The sequence below is a fragment of the Mobula hypostoma genome, chromosome 25, assembly GCF_963921235.1.
Source record: "Mobula hypostoma chromosome 25, sMobHyp1.1, whole genome shotgun sequence".
Taxonomy (NCBI): Eukaryota; Metazoa; Chordata; class Chondrichthyes; order Myliobatiformes; family Myliobatidae; genus Mobula; species Mobula hypostoma.
In genome coordinates this window covers 33,083,678-33,104,253 of record NC_086121.1, presented here as the reverse complement: position 1 = coordinate 33,104,253, position 20,576 = coordinate 33,083,678, and the positions used below count along the sequence as shown (strand labels likewise).

The following is a 20,576-nucleotide window of genomic DNA, read 5'->3' as shown; positions in this document are numbered from 1 at the left end:
GCCAGAACCGTGAGGTGCAAAATACTGCAGGTGCTGAAAATAAAGGAGAGTGTTAGAAGAACCAAGTAGGTCAAGCAGCATCAGTGGAAGAGGAAAAACTGAGTTAATATTGTAAATCGATGATTCTTCCTTAGAACAGACCTGTCCTGATGCAAATTGGAAAAGCTGGTTATCTGAAATTTTTGAATTCATTGAAGGGTCAGGGCTGCTTTGAATAGTACAAAAGTCTGAAGAGAGAGAGAGCACAGAATGAGAGTGTAATGAAGAGATAGAGAGGACAGAATGGGAGTGGAATGAAGAGAGAGAAAGGACAGAATGGGAGTGGAATGAAGAGAGAGAAAGGACAGAATGGGAGTGGAATGGAGAGAGAGAAAGGACAGAATGGGAGTGGAATGAAGAGAGAGAAAGGACAGAATGGGAGTGGAATGGAGAATTAAAGAGAAGGCTATAAGAAGGATCACTGCTGCACATTTACCAGCTCTTCTACAAACTGGTCACCAATTTTAATTTTATTTTCCAATAGGAAGAAGACCACCTTCTGAGTGCAAAATAAAATAAGCTAATTTGAAAGAAGTATAACTAAATCATGGTTTCACTTGCAAAGTCTATTTGGATTCTTGAGTGGTGGAGAAAGAAGGGACTAAAAAGGCAGGTGTTGCATTTTCTGAAGGTCCCATGAGAAAGGTTGGTACTGGTAGAGATGGGTATTTAGGTGGTAGTCAATGAGAGATGTTCTTATCAGAAGGCTGAAAGAGGAAGGAAGGATGTAGTGGCATCGCATTGTGACAGAAATGACAAAGAATGATACACTGAATGTGGAGGCTGAAGGAGTAGAACATGGGGGCTGAGGGAACTCTACCTCTTCTTTGTTTGGGAGAAGAGGTAAGAGAAGAAAGTGTGGAAAATGGAACCAATGTGATTTATATGACAACAAAAGGCAGCAGCAGTATCAGTCAACAATATGTTGCTAAAAACAGATGAGGGAAGGGGTATAATTAGACAGAAAACAGGGTCAGTTTATGACAGTGGTCCCCAAACTCTGGGCCACGGACCGATACCGAGCCGCGAAGCATGCAGGGGTGCAGTGGTAGCTGGAGCGTACCCAGCACATCTTTAAGAAAAGAGCCGAAATAAACAAGCTAATTAATTAGGTGCCGCCTGGCACATAAATGTCGGCCCAGATCAAAGGCGATTGCCAATTTCACTTGCTCTACGCGATGTTCACTCCGCTTTCCAGGGCACTGGAGCCTTTAGCTGGTCCATTGTTTGGTCAATTTAAACGCCAGACCAGACAGGCTGAAAAGACAGGGCTGTCAGGATCTACACAAACTTCTAATAAAGTATAGGTGCTGCCGTGCTTTCTTTGTAATGACAGTTACGTGCTGGTCCGAGTTCAGATCCTCTGACACTTTTCAGAGAGAGAAACGTCGATCCTTAATACCAAAGAATTTAAAATTACTGACCCTCTCCACCTCAGTTCCTCTAATGAAGACTGGCTTCTGGGCGGCACCTAATTAATTAGCTTGTTTATTTCGGCATTTTTCTTAAAGATGTGCTGGGTGCGCTCCAGCTACCACTGCACCCCTGCATGCTTCGCTGCCCGGAGGTTAGGGACCACTGCTTTATGAATCCCAGGACTGAAAAATAAACATTCCACTGAGGAATAAAAATTTCAAAGCAGTGATATTCTAACATGGCTATCCAGAGATGTTTTTTTGTCTACTGATGCTAATAACGTGTGACAGTTGGTACTGGTGGTACTTATTTCTGCATATGTGACTCTATTTAAGTAAAATACACCAACATTTCCAGCCAGTGCTCCTCACAAGCACTTAGCACTAATGACCAAATCAACCTATAGAATTTCTGGCATGTTTCTCAGCCTGCATTTGCATTGATACCATTGATGATACCTGCCAAAACACACTGCTCACTCAGGCTTGTAACTCAAATATTTTAAAAAATATTCACCATTCATTATGTAAAAGAATAGTACTATGACAACTTATCCTGACACAATGGTTATACAAGCACTTTACCTCTAGTTTCTGTTTTGTGTCTTTTCCCAGAAGATCACGTATCTCTTCATTGTAAATCTCCAAATATGAAGCCCTCACCAGGAACTTGGTATTTTCCGTACACTGTGGGTGAACACACAGTGGCATTGAAACCTCTTAAACTGGTTACATTTTGCTGTAAAGTAATCATAGTACTGAATGATATTAAATCTAATGTAATATTTTAAATAATAACTGATCATTTAATTATCTTAATAGTTAAGAGGAAAGACATTGGAAGCATGATAAAAATCATAGAGAAAATAGCTATTAAAACACAACTTAAGATATACTTATTGTTAGGTCTCAATTTTTAATTCCTCAGTAGTAATTCTCAGATTATACTGGACTGATTCATTATTCGGTTTTACTTTTAGAGCTGTCTTGCCTTTGTATGGGTATTCTTTTCAAGAGAACCAAGATTAGGAATTCAGCATGTGATGTACTGCAAATTAAAACTCTTGCTCTGTTCCATTTATAAATCACTGAAGTACATATAACTATGCCACTACTTGTGCAACAAAAGGGCATGTCCCCCAAAAAGTATTATTATTCGAAAGTAGGATGAAGTTCAGTTTTGCTATAGTACCACAATGAAACACTAGATAAATTCTACAAAACTGGCAATGCTACAGGAAATTAAATGGCATTAGATCTGCAGTTCTTGAGATCCAAAGTGATTAATAATTAAATCACAGTTTTCCAATTCTTGTAAACTTTGATCAACAGCATATCTACCTGGATACTCTCAAAAATATGTTCAAAAGCTCTAGGGATAACTCCTCGTTGTGATGTTGGAGAAGAAATGCCTTGCATGGTAAATGATTTCCCACTTCCTGTCTGTCCATAGGCAAATATTGTTCCATTGTAGCCTTCAGTGACACCCTAGGCAAGATTAAAAAATACTTGAATTGAATTGAATTGACGTTATTTCTTATATCTGCACATACATGAGTAAAAATATTTACGTTACATCTCCATCTAAATGTGTAACGTGCAATCATAGTAACTTATAATAATTTATGATAAATAGAACAGTCAATGTAAGATAGAAATACACTCAAATCAGCGTGAGTAAATCAGTCTGATGGCCTGGTGGAAGAAGCTGTCCCGCAGTCTGTAGGTATTGGCTTCTATGATGTGGTGCCATTTCCCAGATGGAAGCAGCTGGAATAGATTGTGGTTGGGATGACTCGAGTCCCTATTGATCCTCTGGGGCCTTTTTACACACCTGTCTTTTATAAATGTCCTCACTCATGGGAAGTTCATAACTACAGATACACTGGGCTGACTGTACCACTAGCGGCAGAGTCCTGCAATTAAGGGAGGCACTGTTCCTATATCAGGCAGTGATGCAGCCAATCAGGATGCTCTCAATTGTGCCCCTGCAGAAGGTTCTTAGGATTTGGGGGCCCATACCAAACTTCCTCAACTGTCTGAGGTGAAAGAGGGGCTGTTGTGCCTTTTTCACCACACAACTGGTGTGTGCAGACCACATGAGGTCCTCAGTGATGTGGATGCTGAGGAACTTAAAGCTGTTCACCCTCTAAACCCTAGGTCTATTGATATGAATAGGGGTTAGCCCATCTCCATTCCTCCTGTAATTCACAACCAGCTCCTTTGTTTTTACCAATTAAGGGAATAAAACAATGTTTCAGTCAGAATAATGATTACCATATGTACCATGGAAGTAAAGATTTTTAAAAATGCTTTTTAGAATATATTCACAACAATACATACTATACATTTAGTTCAGGATGTAGGAGGATGATGGCATCTTAGGAAACAGCTTTATTTCTATCTTTGATATCTCTTCTTTGCCCATTCAAGGTTCTTTTGAAGACCCTGACCTTGTTACACGCTGACTTTGTTTCTTTGCGGAAATGGGACCCGCACTCAGGGTCTCACGACCAGCCGCTTTCCGATATGCCAAGGACCTGGCATGGAAGACTAGCGCACCTTCAGGGTGCCAGATTTTTGTGGCTCTGGAGACAGGTCGATTTGAGGCCAGTGCTGCCGCCTAATGTGTTGTGGGAATACACGGAAGTTCGAAAGCAGCGAGCTGGCTGCTGGCCACATGCCCAGGGATCCACGTTCTTTGGGCACAGAGCTCGGAAAAAGCGATGCAACAGACTTTTAACACCATAAATCAGCGAGTTGTTTGTTATGTGAAACAGGGATATTTCTTTTTCCCTGGGAGAGACAGAGCCTGTGGTATGTCAAATTACTGGGTGAACGAATAGTCTTTGGGGTGCTGCAAATCTGTGTCTTTATTGATGCTTTGCTGTATGCTTGAGTGCAGGGTGGAGAGTGCTGATGCCTTTTTGCTGGTGGGGGAGGGGCATCGTTGTTTTGCTGCTGCTTGTGCGTGGGGGGGAGTTGGGGGGTTTTAGGGTTCTAACATTTAACTGTCATTCATTCTTGGGGAACTCCTCTGTTTTCATGGATGTTTGCGAAGAAAAAGAGTTTCAGTATGTGTATTGTATACATCTATACTGTATCTGTTTTTTTCTCACAACTCTTTTCTATTCCTTGGTATTTTATTTTTTAATGTTAAAGACTCTAAATAAATCTAAGCTTGACTGAGCAGAAACTTGAAGGCAAAGGTGCAGAATTAAAAGTTGGGCAGAAATTTTGCAGGGAAATGAATGTGATAGTTTCAGACTTGAAAATATTACTGCGTAGAATGGGTGTTCTGCAATAATAAACAAAAATATCACTTTTTCCAACATGTACTACTTGTGTGAATCTCTCATGCTAGCAGCTCTGTTTCATAGAAGTTTGAGGAGATTCAGTATGTCACCAAAGACTTTTGGAAATTTCTACAGATGTGCAGTGGGGAGCATTGTGTCTGCATCACAGCCTGGTATGAAGGCTCCAATGTGCAAGATCACAAGAGGATGCAGAGGGTTGTAGAGTCAGCCAGCTCCATCACAGGCACAATGCTCCACACCCTCGAGATCATCTTCAATACGAAGTGTTTTAAGAAGGCAGCATCCATCATTAATGACCCTCACAACTGAGGACATGCCTTCTTCTCATTACTACCATCAGGAAGGAGGTAAGGAGTCTGAATTTTAAGAACAGCTTCTCCACATCCCGTCCCCACCCCCCCCGCACCCTCGTATTGAAGATGATCTCAAGGGTGTGGAGCGTTGTGCCTGTGATGGAGCTGGCTGACTCTACAACCCTCTGCATCCTCTTGTGATCTTGCACATTGGAGCCTTCATACCAGGCTGTGATGCAGACACAATGCTCCCCACTGCACATCTGTAGAAATTTCCAAACGTCTTTGGTGACATACTGAATCTCCTCAAACTTCTATGAAACAGAGCTGCTAGCATGAGAGATTCACGCTAGCTGCGGGGGGGGGGGGGTGGAGAAGCTGTTCTTAAAATTCAGACTCCTTACCTCCTTCCTGATGGTAGTAATGAGAAGAAGGCATGTCCTCAGTTGTGAGGGTCGTTAATGAACCCAATCCTCGTTATTCCTCTTTTGCACTATTTAGTTTTTGTAAATCACGGTAATTTTTAAGCCTTACACTGTATTACCACCGCAACACAAAAATATTCATGACATATGTTAGTGATAATGAATCCAATTCTGACATTGGAGCTTGCGATGAACCATAGGACATTCAGTCTCTTGTACCTATTCCAGTGTTTAAAAGGTCACAACTGATCTTTTACCTTAGCACTGCTTTCTTGCCCTGTAACCTATCCAAAATCTATTAATCTTCATCAAATTAACTTCACGACTTGGCCTCCACTGCCCTCTTGGGTAGAGAATTCTAAAGATTCACTACTTTTTTGGTGATGAAACTTCTTAGTTCTGAACTGCTGATCCCTTATTTGAGACTTGTGCTTCTAGTAATAGCCATTTAGGTCAGGGGAAATGCCACCCTGCACCTATTTTATCAAGCCCACATTTCTGCCAGTTCACTTGTTGTTCTTCTAAACTCTGGTCAGCAAATGTCCAGTTTGCTCGATGTCACCTCATTAATTTCACAGATGTATTAAAAAGGTGGAAGATCCTTCAGCATTCCCCCAGCTCCAGTTATTCCACCACACCTGATTTGGCTAAGTGGCCTGGAAACGTTTTATGAATCTTTTCACAAGTTAGAATCCCACACAGTCCTGAGCATTGGTAAGTACACAAAATATTACATTTAATTCCCTCATCAGAATCATTATGAGTAGCTAAGTGCGGGGGGTGGGGAGGAAGGCAAACTCCGATGCCTGTGATATCCAATTAGTTGCCCCAAAATGAACCCTGTTATTTCTAATCTCCATTATAGAAACATAGAAACATAGAAAATAGGTGCAGGAGTAGGCCATTCGGCCCTTCGAGCCTGCACCGCCATTTATTATGATCATGGCTGATCATCCAACTCAGAACCCCGCCCCAGCCTTCCCTCCATACCCCCTGACCCCTGTAGCCACAAGGGCCATATCTAACTCCCTCTTAAACATAGCCAATGAACTGGCCTCAACAGTTTCCTGTGGCAGAGAATTCCACAGATTCACCACTCTCTGTGTGAAGAAGTTTTTCCTAATCTCAGTCCTAAAAGGCTTCCCCTCTATCCTCAAACTGTGACCCCTCGTTTTGGACTTCCCCAACATCGGGAACAATCTTCCCGCATCTAGCCTGTCCAATCCCTTTAGGATCTTATACGTTTCAATCAGATCCCCCCTCAATCTTCTAAATTCCAATGAGTACAAGCCCAGTTCATCCAGTCTTTCTTCATATGAAAGTCCTGCCATCCCAGGAATCAATCTGGTGAACCTTCTTTATACTCCCTCTATGGCAAAGATGTCTTTCCTCAGATTAGGGGACCAAAACTGCACACAATACTCCAGGTGTGGTCTCACCAAGGCCTTGTACAACTGCAGTAGTACCTCCCTGCTCCTGTACTCGAATCCTCTCGCTATAAATGCCAGCATACCATTCGCCTTTTTCACCGCCTGCTGTACCTGCATGCCCACTTTCAATGACTGGTGTATAATGACACCCAGGTCTCGTTGCACCTCCCCTTTTCCTAATCGGCCACCATTCAGATAATAATCTGTTTTCCTATTTTTGCCACCAAAGTGGATAATGTGCCATGTCATTCTTTTACTTCTAACCCCACATGCTATATTTTAACACTCTGAATAAATAAGTTGGACCAAACTAGGTGGCACAATGATATAGCAGTTAACTCTATGACCTGGGTTCAACTTTGACCCAGGTGCAGTTTGTGTGAAATTTGCACATTCTCTCTCTGACTGTGAATATTTCTTTTAGATGCTTAGTTTCTCCCAAATTCCAAATAAATTTGGGTTGGCTACTATAAATGACCACCTAGTGTCGGTTAATGGCAAAATGAAACAAATGGAAGTTGATGAGCATATGAGATAGAAAAATGAGATTATTCTAGTCAGCATGGACCTGATGGATCAAATTGTCTCCTTTCCTGCTGTGGCAATTAGTCACTTTACTGAAAGTCTTCCAAAATCAAACTATCTCCATTGATTCTCCCATCAATCTTTAAAGAACTTGCCAAGCATGATTCTCCCCATCCCTTCATAAATCCACACCAACATTTTCCTTTTAATTCCTACCTTTCATTAGGCTGTTGGTTCCCAAGTATTGCTGGGAAGTTGTTTGTGGTCAGTTCTGAGAAGTCAGAACTAAGGCATTTTTTAATTGTTGTGTTATTTCTTTGTTCCCCATTATAACATCATAACTTTTCTAATTTCTGGATTTTATGCAGTTTTTTTTATACAAACACCTCTATTTTCTTTAATAATCATTTTGCAGAAGCTTTTGCAATTCCCTTTTATATTCCTTGCAAGCTTACCCTCATATTCATTTTTTCTTCTCCTAATCAATCATTCAGTCTACTTTTACTGAATTGTAAACTGCTCTTGATCCTCAGTCTTGCTACTTTCTCTGGCAATTTATATGACTCCTTGTTGAATATAACATTATCCAAATCCTCTTTTGTTATCTTAGGTCAATTTTCTTTTATTCATTTTTTTTTCTCCAAAAGAAAATATACAATTGTTGTAATCTCTTGGTTCATTACTTAGATGGTGACCATACATTGTATTTCTTTCAGTGACGTTCCCTAAGCTGTCATAGCCAACACATTTCTCATACCTTTATCATTTCCTTTATTTAGATTTAGAATGTTTGCTTCTGATTGATCTACATACTTTCTATCTTAACCAGATGGTCCCCCTTACCCAGTAAAGGATGTAGCAACATTGGATATAGTCCAAAAGAGATTCATTAGGCTAATTCACTGCATAAAAGTCAAATATAGTATATCCTTTTTTATTGGTTTCTCAATGTATTGTCTGAAAATTATCCTGTTCATATTCTGGAATTTCACCCTCCACAGTATTATTTCTAATTTGGCTTGACCAATTTATACATATTAAAGTCCACCATGACTGCTCCAGTGCTTTCCAATTTCATGTTTGATGCCACTCCCATCAACATTTTCTGCCCCTTGTTCCACTAATTTTAATTCAAGTATTTGGTGCGACAATATATTTCTCTGATTTTGTCCTCTACTAACAATATTAACCCATCTCCTTGGATTTTTGCCAGTACTTCCTAAATATCAAATACTCTTGGACTTTCAACTTCCAGTTGGAGTCATTATGTGGCTATGTCTGTAATGCCATTATCCCATATCTGTTTGTATTTATTTGCACCATTAATTTATATCTCCTAGTATAAATATTATGTGCACTCCAATATTGCACTCTTGCATTTGCCTTTCTAACATTTTTTTTAGAAATATTAGCATTTTTTGTATCATGAATCTATTTGTTAGTGCACATTTTTGTTTGCTATGTCCCTTTCTGACCCAATTTATTTGTCTTTACCCCAATCATTTTCTTGTCTAATTCCTTGTTACTGTTTTTCTCTTTGGCATTCTAAATTTCTCTCCACCAGGACCTTCCTCCACATCTTACTCCCACTGTAATTAGGTTACAGCTCCCTTGGTATTTGATTACCTCAGAAACCTGGTCTTAGGTTAATTCTAGCAACACACATCAAAGTTGCTGGTGAACGCAGCAGGCCAGGCAGCATCTATAGGAAGAGGCGCAGTCGACGTTTCAGGCCGAGACCCTTCGTCAGGACTAACTGAAGGAAGAGTGAGTACCTCCAACCTGATGGCATGAACATTGACTTCTCTAACTTCCGCTAGGCCCCACCTCCCCCTCGTACCCCATCTGTTACTCTTTTTTATGCACACATTCTTTCTCTCACTCTCCTTTTTCTCCCTCTGTCCCTCTGAATATACCTCTTGCCCATCCTCTGGGTCACCCCCCCCCCCGTCTTTCTTCCCGGACCTCCTGTCCCATGATCCTCTCGTATCCCCTTCTGCCTATCACCTGTCCAGCTCTCGGCTCCATCCCTCCCCCTCCTGTCTTCTCCTATCATTTTGCATCTCCCCCTCCCCCTCCTGTCTTCTCCTATCATTTTGCATCTCCCCCTCCCCCTCCAGCTTTCAAATCCCTTACTCACTCTTCCTTCAGTTAGTCCTGACGAATGGTCTCGGCCTGAAACGTCGACTGCGCCTCTTCCTATAGATGCTGCCTGGCCTGCTGCGTTCACCAGCAACTTTGATGTGTGTTGCTTGAATTTCCAGCATCTGCAGAATTCCTGTTGCTTAGGTTAATTCTAATAGTTTGTCCCTATTACTAACCCCAAAACTCCATAAATTGAACATCACACTTCTCTCACACCAACTTTTGAAGTCTGCATCATCTCTGTGATCCTATTATCCCATTACCCCTTTGTAACTTTGGTTGTAGTTCTAGCTTACAATTTAGTCGGTAGCTACTTGGACTCACTCAACCATATATTTTAATAAAAACTCCAGAGTATTTAATTAACTTTAAATTCCTCAGTTGCTGTGGTGGATTCAGATTCTCATTCTCTGGATCATTAACTGAGTGTTCTAGATTTACTAGCTACTGTTCCCAACCGCATATGCAAACATTAATTGAGATGGCTGTGCTGAGCATAAATTGAATGCTTTGGAGTTATCATTCAAATTACTCCAAATTATTTGGAGTGTTATTCTTCACCAGCTGAGGAAATGACAAATTTAATGAAAGTAAAACTGTAAGATAAAAATTACCTCCACAAAATCACTGTTCACTGAACAATTTTAAACACTGATAAACAAACTTTAACTTACTGCCAAATTTTGTCTGTATCTAGAACTCTCTATGCATCTAGATTTCTGTATGCCAACCTGTAGATAATATAACAGTACCACAACTGGCTCGTATCTTTATGTTATAAATATGTACCCTATGCATGGCCATTACATTGTGAACTATAAGCAAAATGAACTGCAGAGAACTAATTATAAATCAAACACATGCAATAATTTTAGAGAAGAGTTACCTTTCCAGAGTACCTTTCAAAACAATTAATAAGGCACTTCACAGCATATGAACTTCATAACATAATATTACATTCTTAACAAAACACTCTATAAATATGTTCAATTTTTGCAATTACATGAATGTATCTTTGTCCTCACTAACTTTCATAAACAATTTGTCCTTTGACCCTTAAACAAATGATTCATATGAGTAAATTAATTCTTCTCAAGCTAGCATTTAAATTAAGTAGGCAGATAAATTAATAAAGGTTTTGTTAATATTATCCAAAACCATTGCACTCCTTAACATTTAATAGATATAAGCACATTGGATGGGTGAGATTCAAAGTTTTGTGAATTCAAAGTTTTATGTCAGGCATGTTCTTGATGAGATATCAGCTCGTAAACAATTAATTTCCTGAACCGATTTCTCCTATCTGACTCCTTAAAAATGTTTACAATAATTGCATTCTTCGTACGAACTTTCCCAACATATAAAGGTCAATACCTTTACATCAAAACTCTTGTATCTCCCAATTGAGATGAATATGTTCTGCTTTGATCACAGTATTACAGCATTAACCAGAAACATCATATCAGCACAGTTAATGGATAATACCCACTGTAAATAAAATAAATTAAGAACACCCAGTTAAATAATAGGCTTAAAAATGTAACAGGAACACAGGAAATTGTCAATGATATCCATCATACATTTTATAACCTGCCATTCTCACAAATCGCAGATGACTTTGGCTTCAAGTTTACAGTATCTACACTCTCTGTGGCATTATCAGAGGGTTGGCACCAATGAGCTCCACCCACATTGCACTGATAAACAAAGGAGAATCATTTGATGTTGTGTACCTGGACTTTCAGAAGGACTTTGACAAGGTGCCACTCATGAGGCTGCTTCACATCTACAAGCCCATGGTATTACAATAAAGATCCTAGCATGGATAAAGCAATGGCTGATTGGCAGGAAGCAAAGAGTGGGACTAAAGGAAGCCTTTTCTGGTTGGCTGCCGGTGCCTACTGGTCTTCCGCAGGGCTCTGTGTTGGGACTGATTCTTTTTATGTTATCTGTCAATGATTTGGATGATGGAATGATGGCTTTGTTGCAAAGTTTGCAGACGATACGAAGAGAGGTGAAGAGGCAGGTAGTTCTGAGGAAATAGGGAGGCTACAGAAGAACTTAGATTAGGAGGATGGGCAAAGAAGCGGCAGATGGAATACAGCATTGGAAAGTGTATGATCATGCACTTTGATAACAGAAATGAAAGGGTTGACTATTTTCTAAATGGAAAGAAAATACAAAAAAACTGAGGCACAAACGGACTTGGGAGAGCTTGTGCAGGATTCCCTAAAGGTTAATTTGCAGGTTGAGTCTGTGGTGAGGAAAGCAAATGTGATGTTAGCATTCATTTCAAGAGGACTAGAATATAAAAGCAAGGATATAATGCTAAGACTTTATTAAGCACTGGTGAGGCTACACTTTAAGTATTGTAAGTAATTTTGGGCCCTTTATCTTAGAAAGGATGTGTTGAAACTGGAGAGGGTTCAAGGGAGGTGAATGAAAATGATTCCAGGGTTTAACAGCTCATCACATGAAGAGTGTTTCATGGCTCTGGGCCTGTATTCACTGGAGTTCAGAAGAACGAGGGGTGACCTTATTGAAACCTATTGAATGGTGAAAGGCCTTGATAGAGTGGATGTGGAGAGGAAATTTCCTATGGTGAGAGTGTCTAAGACCAGAGGGCACAACCTCAAAATAAAGAGGAATTTCTTTAGCTAGAGATTAGTGACTCTGTGGAATTCATTGCCACAGGCAGCTGTGGAGAACAAGTGTACATTTAAGGCAGAGGTTGATAGATTCTTGATTAGTCAGGCCATGAAGGGAAGGGGGGGTGGGGCGGTTGGGTTTGGAAAGGCCAGAGATTGGGACTGAGAGGAAAAATAGATCAGCCATGATGAAATGCAGAGTAGACTCAATGGGCCAAAAGCCCTAATTCTGCTCCTATATCTTATGGTCTTATGGCACCCATTCTTGGCCGTTTCCTTCAGGCGGAAATTTTCCAAAATAATAGGAAGCATTAATACCATGTGTTGGCGCGTGGCCAAGTGGTTAAGGCATCGGTCTAGTGATCTGAAGGTTGCTAGTTTGAGCCTCAGCTGAGGCAGCGTGTTGTGTCCTTGAGCAAGGCACTTAACTACACATTGCTCTGTGATGACACCGGTGCCAAGCTGTATCGGCCCTAGCGCCCTTCCCTTGGACAACATCGGTGGCGTGGAGAGGGGAGATTTGTAGCATGGGCAACTGCCGGTCTTCCACACAACCTTGCCCAGGCCTGCGCCCTGGAAACCTTCCAAGGCGCAAATCCATGGTCTCATGAGACTAAGGGATGCCTATTTATTAATACCATAATGACTGCGATCCATTGAAACCCTTCAGTATGCCACACAGGAAGTTTGCATGTGCAGTGTTCAAGCAATCTCACATTCACTTTTAAAAACTTAAATTGCTGAATAATAAGGTTAACTCCAACAATAATAAATAATCAAATAAGAGAAACAAATTATTGGCAAATAAGAACAAAACGTTAGTTATGTTGCTTAGAAAAATGATGGCATTTTAATTTAATTGCTACTTTATTGACAGCGTCTCAGTATATTTTTGCATGTACTTACTATATTAATAATGCTCTTCAAAGGACAAGAGCACTATTAAACATGGTCAGAGTACATCGGCTCTTTCAAGAAAAGCTTGCTGTTATACAGCATCATCCAAAAGTCCTAAAGTTCTTTAAATTATTTTGACATTTATTACTGCTATAGTACATGCAGCAGCAAATCTGCATTGGGACGGCAATGTAATTAATGATGAACAGACTGATTTAAGTGGCGTTGATTCAGGAGTAAGTAAGTATATTTCAGGCAATCGGTAATAATTAAAACTGTGCTATTGGATCGTTTATGCATATCTGTAAGGGTAGAAAGGGATCCTGTTTTATACGAAAGATGAACGACTAATATTTCTCGGCACTGTCATCCCTGATTTCGTGCACAGGAAGGGGATATGAACCTTCTAACTCAGATGAGCTACGGTTATCTTTAATATTCCGAAAGCTGTATTTCATGATGGTGCAAACCTCTTTAAGGTCTCAATGATCTTGTATATCTGTGTGTATATTGCTCCCCCAGTGGCTCCAGTCAACCAAGTGATGGTTAAATCCCAGTCATTTCACGCGAGCTCCCGTTTTACCTCCACCAGCGGATAGGCGATCTCATTGTACAGCTGCTCGGTGGTGCTGTCTATGTAAAAGACGCCGTCGAAAGTGAACTGTTTTGGTGGCTCGCCGGGAGCCCCAGGCTTCTGGATGAAACACTGGCCGCGGGCACTGTCCATGGAGACCACCACCTTGCAGTTCAGGTCCTTCTCGCGGCTGTTGCTTGGCCTGCAGCGCACTACCACTCTCACCGTCTCCAAAGCCATCCTTCCTCCCCCGATGTCGAGTTTAAGTAACAACGTCCTTTTTTTTTACAGGTTCTCCATCCTGGCAACACTCGATTACTCCCGGGACCGGGACCCCGCGGTCGAGCGTCGGTTGCCTGGCAACAACTGCGAGTTTAGCTTCCGCTAATTTGCGTCATTTCCTGTTTCGCTCTCTCCCCTTAATTGCCATAGAAACCGAATTAAGTGAGCAGCGACCGGAGCTTCAATGATGCTTCCTTCTCACAGGTAGCGGTTTATCTTAATCCGACACCCACAGATCAGAACGCTGCTGAACAATATAGGAGTAGTTACCCACGGAAACTGACGGGCAGCCAGGCTGAATGTGGTTGCATTTTCTGGCATCTTTAATCAAACAATTCGCAGTTACTTATTTCCATTCCCATCCGAGAACATCCCAAATCACGTTTAACCAAACCTTGTACTTTATGCAGTGTGGTCACGTTAATTAAAGGAAGAAGCGCACCATGGAGACAATAAGTTCCAACGAACAGTTACGTAAATATTGTAAAAATGAAAGTTAAGGGTTAAAAATAGCCAAAACACTGCAGAGTATCCCGCTCTTCCCGGTGAATGTTTAACAGTTTAAACATCTTATTCAAAGCATACATTTGGCAGAGCACCACATCAGCACAATTAGGAACAGGAAGGTAAAAAGACTGCACATACTTGCAATTTATATCTCCAGCTCCAGCAAAACTTTCATTTTACTGGAGCTGGAGATAGTCAAACAGTCGGGCTTAATCGTGGAGGGTCAAAGATAGTTAATGTTTCAGGTTGGAGATTGTTCTGATGAAGAGAAATATTATTCATATGAAATAATATTCCTGCTTCACTTTGAATCGGCTGTTTTTTTCCAGCATATTCTGTTTTAATAGCTCATCCTTTCAATGGTAGGCAATTCTAAATACAGTATATAGCCACATCTACTTGAAGAAATTTCTCCTCATCTATGTTGCCTTTTTCATGATTTTAACTCTTGACTCTATCTCTAGTCCAGAGAAAGCATCCTCTCTGCATTCAGGCTGTCAAATCCTGAAAAAAAAGTGCAAGTTTTCATGAGATAGCCTCTTTTTTAAAATTCTAGGGAATACAGCCATGAGGCCAAAGTTTTCTACTTTACAGTCTAGCATATTACACTGACCATGTGCATCATTGACTTGTAAGTGATTGTGTTTTAAATACTTCCATGCTCTCCCCACCACTGAATACCACTTGGAACACTGCCACATGAAAGGAGCATCTGTCTTTAAAGACCCCCACCATCCAGGCCCTGTTCCATTCTTATTACTGCCATCAGGCAGAAGGTGCAGAAGCCCTAGGTTCAGGAACAGTTATTGCTCTACAACCATCAGGCTCCTGAATTAGTGTGGTTAACTTCAATCTGAACTAATTTGATGACCTATATATTCAAGGACTCATTACGATTCATGCTATCAGTATTATTTTTTATTTGTGAGGTTTTTTTTGTCTTGTTTTTCACATTTGATTGCTTATCAGTCTTTATCTGTTCAGGTATAGTTTTTCATAAACTCTATTGTATTTCATTTTTTCTTGTAAGTCACTGCAAGAAAATAAATTGCAAGATAGTATTTGGAAACATATACATACTTTGATAATAAATTTACTTTGAACTTGCACCACTGCAGCTGCTAACTGTTCCAGTGCTATATCTCAAACTATATGCTTAATTTTTTAAAAATCTGGTCACAGTTGACAATTTATTCTAAATATTGCGCAGATGGATAGAAACTCCTCACCAAAAATGAAGTGTAGAATTTATTAAACAATGATTTTTATAAAAACTAAATTATTGTTGGTGATTTTAATAGCTATATGATTTTTAAATAAATAATAATTTCCAGGTTATTGTGTTATTCAGAGAAAAGAATAAATATTTATCTTTAATTGTTGATCAACAAAATTATTTCAATAAAGTTGGCCAGGGTTAAAATATACTAGTCCTGCATTGATTAATGGTTGCTTCATCTTCTTAAGATGATTATTGCTATATTACATCCAGAAATACATATCTATATTTAAAATCAAACATTTTCTTGATCCTTTCTGTTTTTGGAATATAAGAACATAAGTAGGAGTAGATGATACAGCATTATGAACTTGTTTATGATCTTTAGCCACTCTTCCACTTCCCTGTCTGATTGTCATTATCTTAGGTTCTCCAAAAATCTATCTTAGACTTACTGTACTTAATGAAACTATAAGTATAACCTTATTAAGGTAGAGAATTCCAAAGATGCATAATCTTATGAACAAAGAAATCCTTTCTCTGATTAAATACTGACCCCTTACCTTGAGATGATTCTACATCTGAGATGTCGTCCTCTCACCAGAGAAAACATTCTCACGGACCACCCTGTCAGAATCTAATACATTTAAAGAGTTCACTTCTTCTAAACATATCCAAATTATTTACTCTTTTATCAGAGATCAATCTTTTTATCCCAGGAACGTGTCTTCTGTACCTTCACTCTACTGTCTTCAAGGCAAGTATATTCCTTCTTAAATAAGGGACCACAACAGTGTGGAATCATCCAGATATGGTCACACCATAACCCTACATAGGTGTAACAAGGCATGCCCATTTTTTATACGTACTGGTGACCTTTACAGAAAAGACCAATATTGAATTTTCTTTCTGAATTACATGCTCTACCTACAGTCTAACTTTCTGTGTATCTTGTAGGAGAACATACTGTATTGTGCAAAAGACTTGAGTACATGCAAAAAAAAATTATAAAGAAAAGATGCTTTCAAAAATAATGAAATTAAGTTTCTAAATATCAAAAAAAAACTATAAAGATTAGTAAATAGTAAAAACTAAATCTAATCCTTATTTGATGTGACGACACTTTACCTTTAAAACTGGATCAATTCTTTTAGGTACACGGTCATGCAGTTTTATATGTTAAAAAAACTTGGCTGGTTTCAGAATGTAAGGAGAAAAGTAGGAGTAGATCATACAGCATTATGAACTTGGTTTGATAATACCAAACTAAAAGGTGAGGGTATGGCAGATGTGACGGTTTAACTTTCAAATCATCAATTGTTACATAATGGCAAGAGTGAGCACAGCAACAAGAAATAAGATGGTCATCCTGCATCGGCAATTTCTCTCCCAAGCAGAAATTTTTCAGCAGGCAAGAGTCTCAAGATATGTTGTCCAAGCTTTTCTGAAGACGCACAAAGAAATGGGCAAGGTTGAGGGACCGAAACGCAGTGATTGGTCACAGGAGCTGAGTACAGTAGTCAAGAGATACATCAAATTGATGTCCCTTCTGAATTGGAAGATCTTGGAGCACTTGCCACAGTTCTGCAGATTTTGACTGCCTTGCTTGCTTCTATCCATCCAAGTAAACCCAGACAGACTCAATGATGTTGCAATCAGGACTCTGGAGGCCATACCAATTGTTGCAGAACTCCTTGTTCTTCTTTTTGCTGAGTAGAGTTCTTTATGACCTTAACCATGTACTTGGGGTCATTGTCCTGCTGCAGAATTAAGTTGGGACCGATCAAACATCTCCCTGATGGTATCCAAGATGGATGAGGATCTACTTGTACTTCTCAGCTTTGAGGATTCCATTAATTCCAACCAGATCACCAACTCCATTTGCCTCTTGGGACTTCTGGTAAGATGGCGATAGGTTAATCACTTGAAATTGTCGCTCTGTTTCATTTCTTACCTCCGCACTTCTTACCTTCCTTTTTCTACTACAGACTGATAATTTTTTTTTGTTCTCCTACCTGCCTGCGAATACGTCTGTCTTACAATGGCCTTCAAGCCCTCTAAAGCTGGGAAAAAAGAAGTCTCTGCGACTGCCTCCGGCTCTGCTGACATTATCGCCATTCTGGATCAGCACCGTCAAGAGATTATATCTGAATTTAAGGCTTCCTTCAGTTCGTTGGAGTCAAAATTGGATCAAATCAATTCCAAAGTGGAGGAACATGCCATTCGTCTCTCTCATCTTGACTCAGAAACTGGAGATTTAAAATGTCGTGCTCAGCAGCTGGAAGCCGTTTGTTCTAATTTGAGTGAGAATAACACCAAGTTATTATCAAAAATAGCTGATCTCAAAGGTCGGAGAAGAAGGCATAATCTACGTATCCTCGGTCTGCCAGAGGCTATCGAAAGCAGAGTTCCAGTTGAATTTTTTTCCTTTATACTTTGTGAGGTTTTTGGGAAAGATACTCTTCCGAATTTACCTGAGTTAGACAGAGCCCACCGTATTTCGTTCTAAACCCAAATTGGGCTCCTGGCCACACCCAGTTATGCTTTGTTTTCATCGCTATCAGGTGAAAAACCTTTTGATTATGGAAGCTCGTCAGAGAGGAAAATTGCTTTATCAGGGCCATCCCATTCATATTGTTGAAGATTATGCTCCTCAAGTTTTGAGGTTGCACGCCAAATGCAAAAGTGTAATGAAAGAGTTTTACAATCGTGGACTTAGGCCTTCGCTACATTAACCCCCTCATCTTCGAATAACTCTTAGTATTGGGGACAAAAAATGGTTCAACTCTGTTACAGAAGCTCAGGAATTCATCGAAAGTCTCCCTGCTGTTACGACTTCTTCAGACTCGATCTGATTATTTAAAATGGCTGATTACTATTTGTTTTATTCTTTTTTTTTGTTTACCTTTTAAATTAAATTTTTTAATTACTGAAAATGGTTTATCTCTGTTATAAGAAGTTCAGAAAGTTATCGAAAGTTTCCTTGCCATTGTGATTTCTTCAGTCTCAATTATTTAAAATGGCCGATTGCTTTTTTTTCTCTCTTTGTTTTTTCATATTTTTTGTTTTCCTTTTAAATTTAATTTTTAAATTACTGAAATTGGTTTAACTCTGCTATAAGAAGTTCAGAAACTTTTCGAAAGTCTCCTTGCTATGGTGTCTGCTTCAGACTCGATTTGATTATTTAAAATGGCCGATTGGTAATTTTTTTCCTCTTTTTCCCCCTATTTTCTTTTAAAATTTTATTTTTTTTTCATTACTGTTTTTTCTTCGTGGGTATGGTAATCTGGATTATTATTTCAAGTTAAGTCTAATACTTTTTGATGGTACTGTTTTCTTTTTATTCTTTATGTACAATTTTAATTCCAAGTGCATAAGCTTTCTGTTTTTTATAAACTGTTAATTAATCAGAGCTCATGAAGCTATACAGAAACTGGAAGTTGGGGTTAGGGGTAGTTTTTTTCTGAACAACTTGCTGCTGTTCTTTGGTAGCCTTCTTGCTTTGGGTTCTAGGCGGGGGGTGGGGGGAGGGTTTCCTAGTGCCAACAACCCTTAGCTATTCTTTGTTATTCAGGACTTTTTTTGTCCTGATTTTCTTGTTTTTCACTTCGCCCCAGAGCTGTTATTAGAATGTTTGTCCATATTTATGCTACTGCCCTATATGTTTTTTTAATATGACAATGGTTTGCCCGTTGAATCTTATAAACTGGAATGTTAGGGGATTGAACCATTCTATTAAAAGAAGGAAGGTGTTTTCACATCTCAAGCAGCTCAAAGCTGACATTGCTTTTTTGCAAGAAACACATATTCGTAGTTTTGATAACTCTCGCCTTATGTCTAGGTGGGTGGAACAGCACTTCCATTCTGCTTTTCCGGCTAAAGCCAGGGGAGTTTCAATTCTTATTAACCAGAATGTTCCCTTTGAGATCACCCATGTCTATGACCTCTCCACCTTCACCTTCACCCCATTCCCTTGCCTCCTTTTACAACATGGTTTAAACTAGTTTTATGGTAGACAGCCATTTCAAACTTCTGAAGGGAGCTTCAGACTTGATTCCTAAGAGGGACATATTTGTTAGTGAAAACACTTGATAGCAGTAGTTAGACAGCAATTAAAAAGGATTCCTTGTGGCTTGCCTCAGTGGCCATGTAATGCAAGTCATTGAGACTACTGAAACTGTTAATTTTCAGGTCCTTCTCACTTATTTGTTTTAAATCTCTGCCATTACTTTATTTCTCCTGTTTCATCTTCTATGAAATTAGTATTTACTTTTGCTGCTCTCACAGTGGATTCTGGTTAATTGGGCCATCAGTTAATCGGGGCAGCTGCTCATTTGGCACAACTCTTAGAGACTTATCGAGAAAATAGCTGGGATTCCCTTTGTTTATTTGGGACACTCTGCCCCTTAATTGGGGCAAGAGGTTGTTGCTGAACAGTTTCTAACTAGCATCAGACATGTCACTTGTGTGGCTATCAGCCCTACACTATGTTTAGAGCAGATTGTTTTTAAATAGCATCATTTGTGTGTGCTTGTGCAAAAGCAGTGATTTTTGTCACTGGTGGTTGCTGAGAAATAAGCCATAAGACAATTCAGAACTGTTTTGCTCCTATGGTTTCAAGCATTCAAGCTTGGAGATGCCAGAATTGGCCAGGAGCGAAAGTGAAACGATTTCACTACTTCAACATGTTAGGAACTACAAAGAATTTGAAAATATCAGCAATCATCTTGAATATTACAATGAAAATGAAGATTTGGAGGATGCAATTGTCAAACACATTGTATGAAAGCAGTCCATTATCCACACTAGGTGTCTGCACTGATTTTGTTCATTTACAGCGTACACTCGATTAATTCTTCT

The 20,576-nt window shown here is 39.6% G+C and overlaps 1 protein-coding gene across 1 annotated transcript in view; it reads right to left on the bottom strand.

Annotated features, from left to right (window-relative positions):
• kif17 (kinesin family member 17) overlaps window positions 1-13,948 on the bottom strand; it is a 72,385-nt gene extending 58,437 nt beyond the window's left edge. The window contains exons 1-3 of the mRNA XM_063033519.1: window positions 13,718-13,948; window positions 2,796-2,942; window positions 2,040-2,141 (exon numbers count right to left, since the gene is read on the bottom strand). Of these exons, the coding sequence (XP_062889589.1) occupies window positions 2,040-2,141; window positions 2,796-2,942; window positions 13,718-13,948 (480 nt within the window). The remainder of the gene's footprint in view (window positions 1-2,039; window positions 2,142-2,795; window positions 2,943-13,717) is intronic.
• Window positions 13,949-20,576: the final 6,628 nt, after the last annotated feature.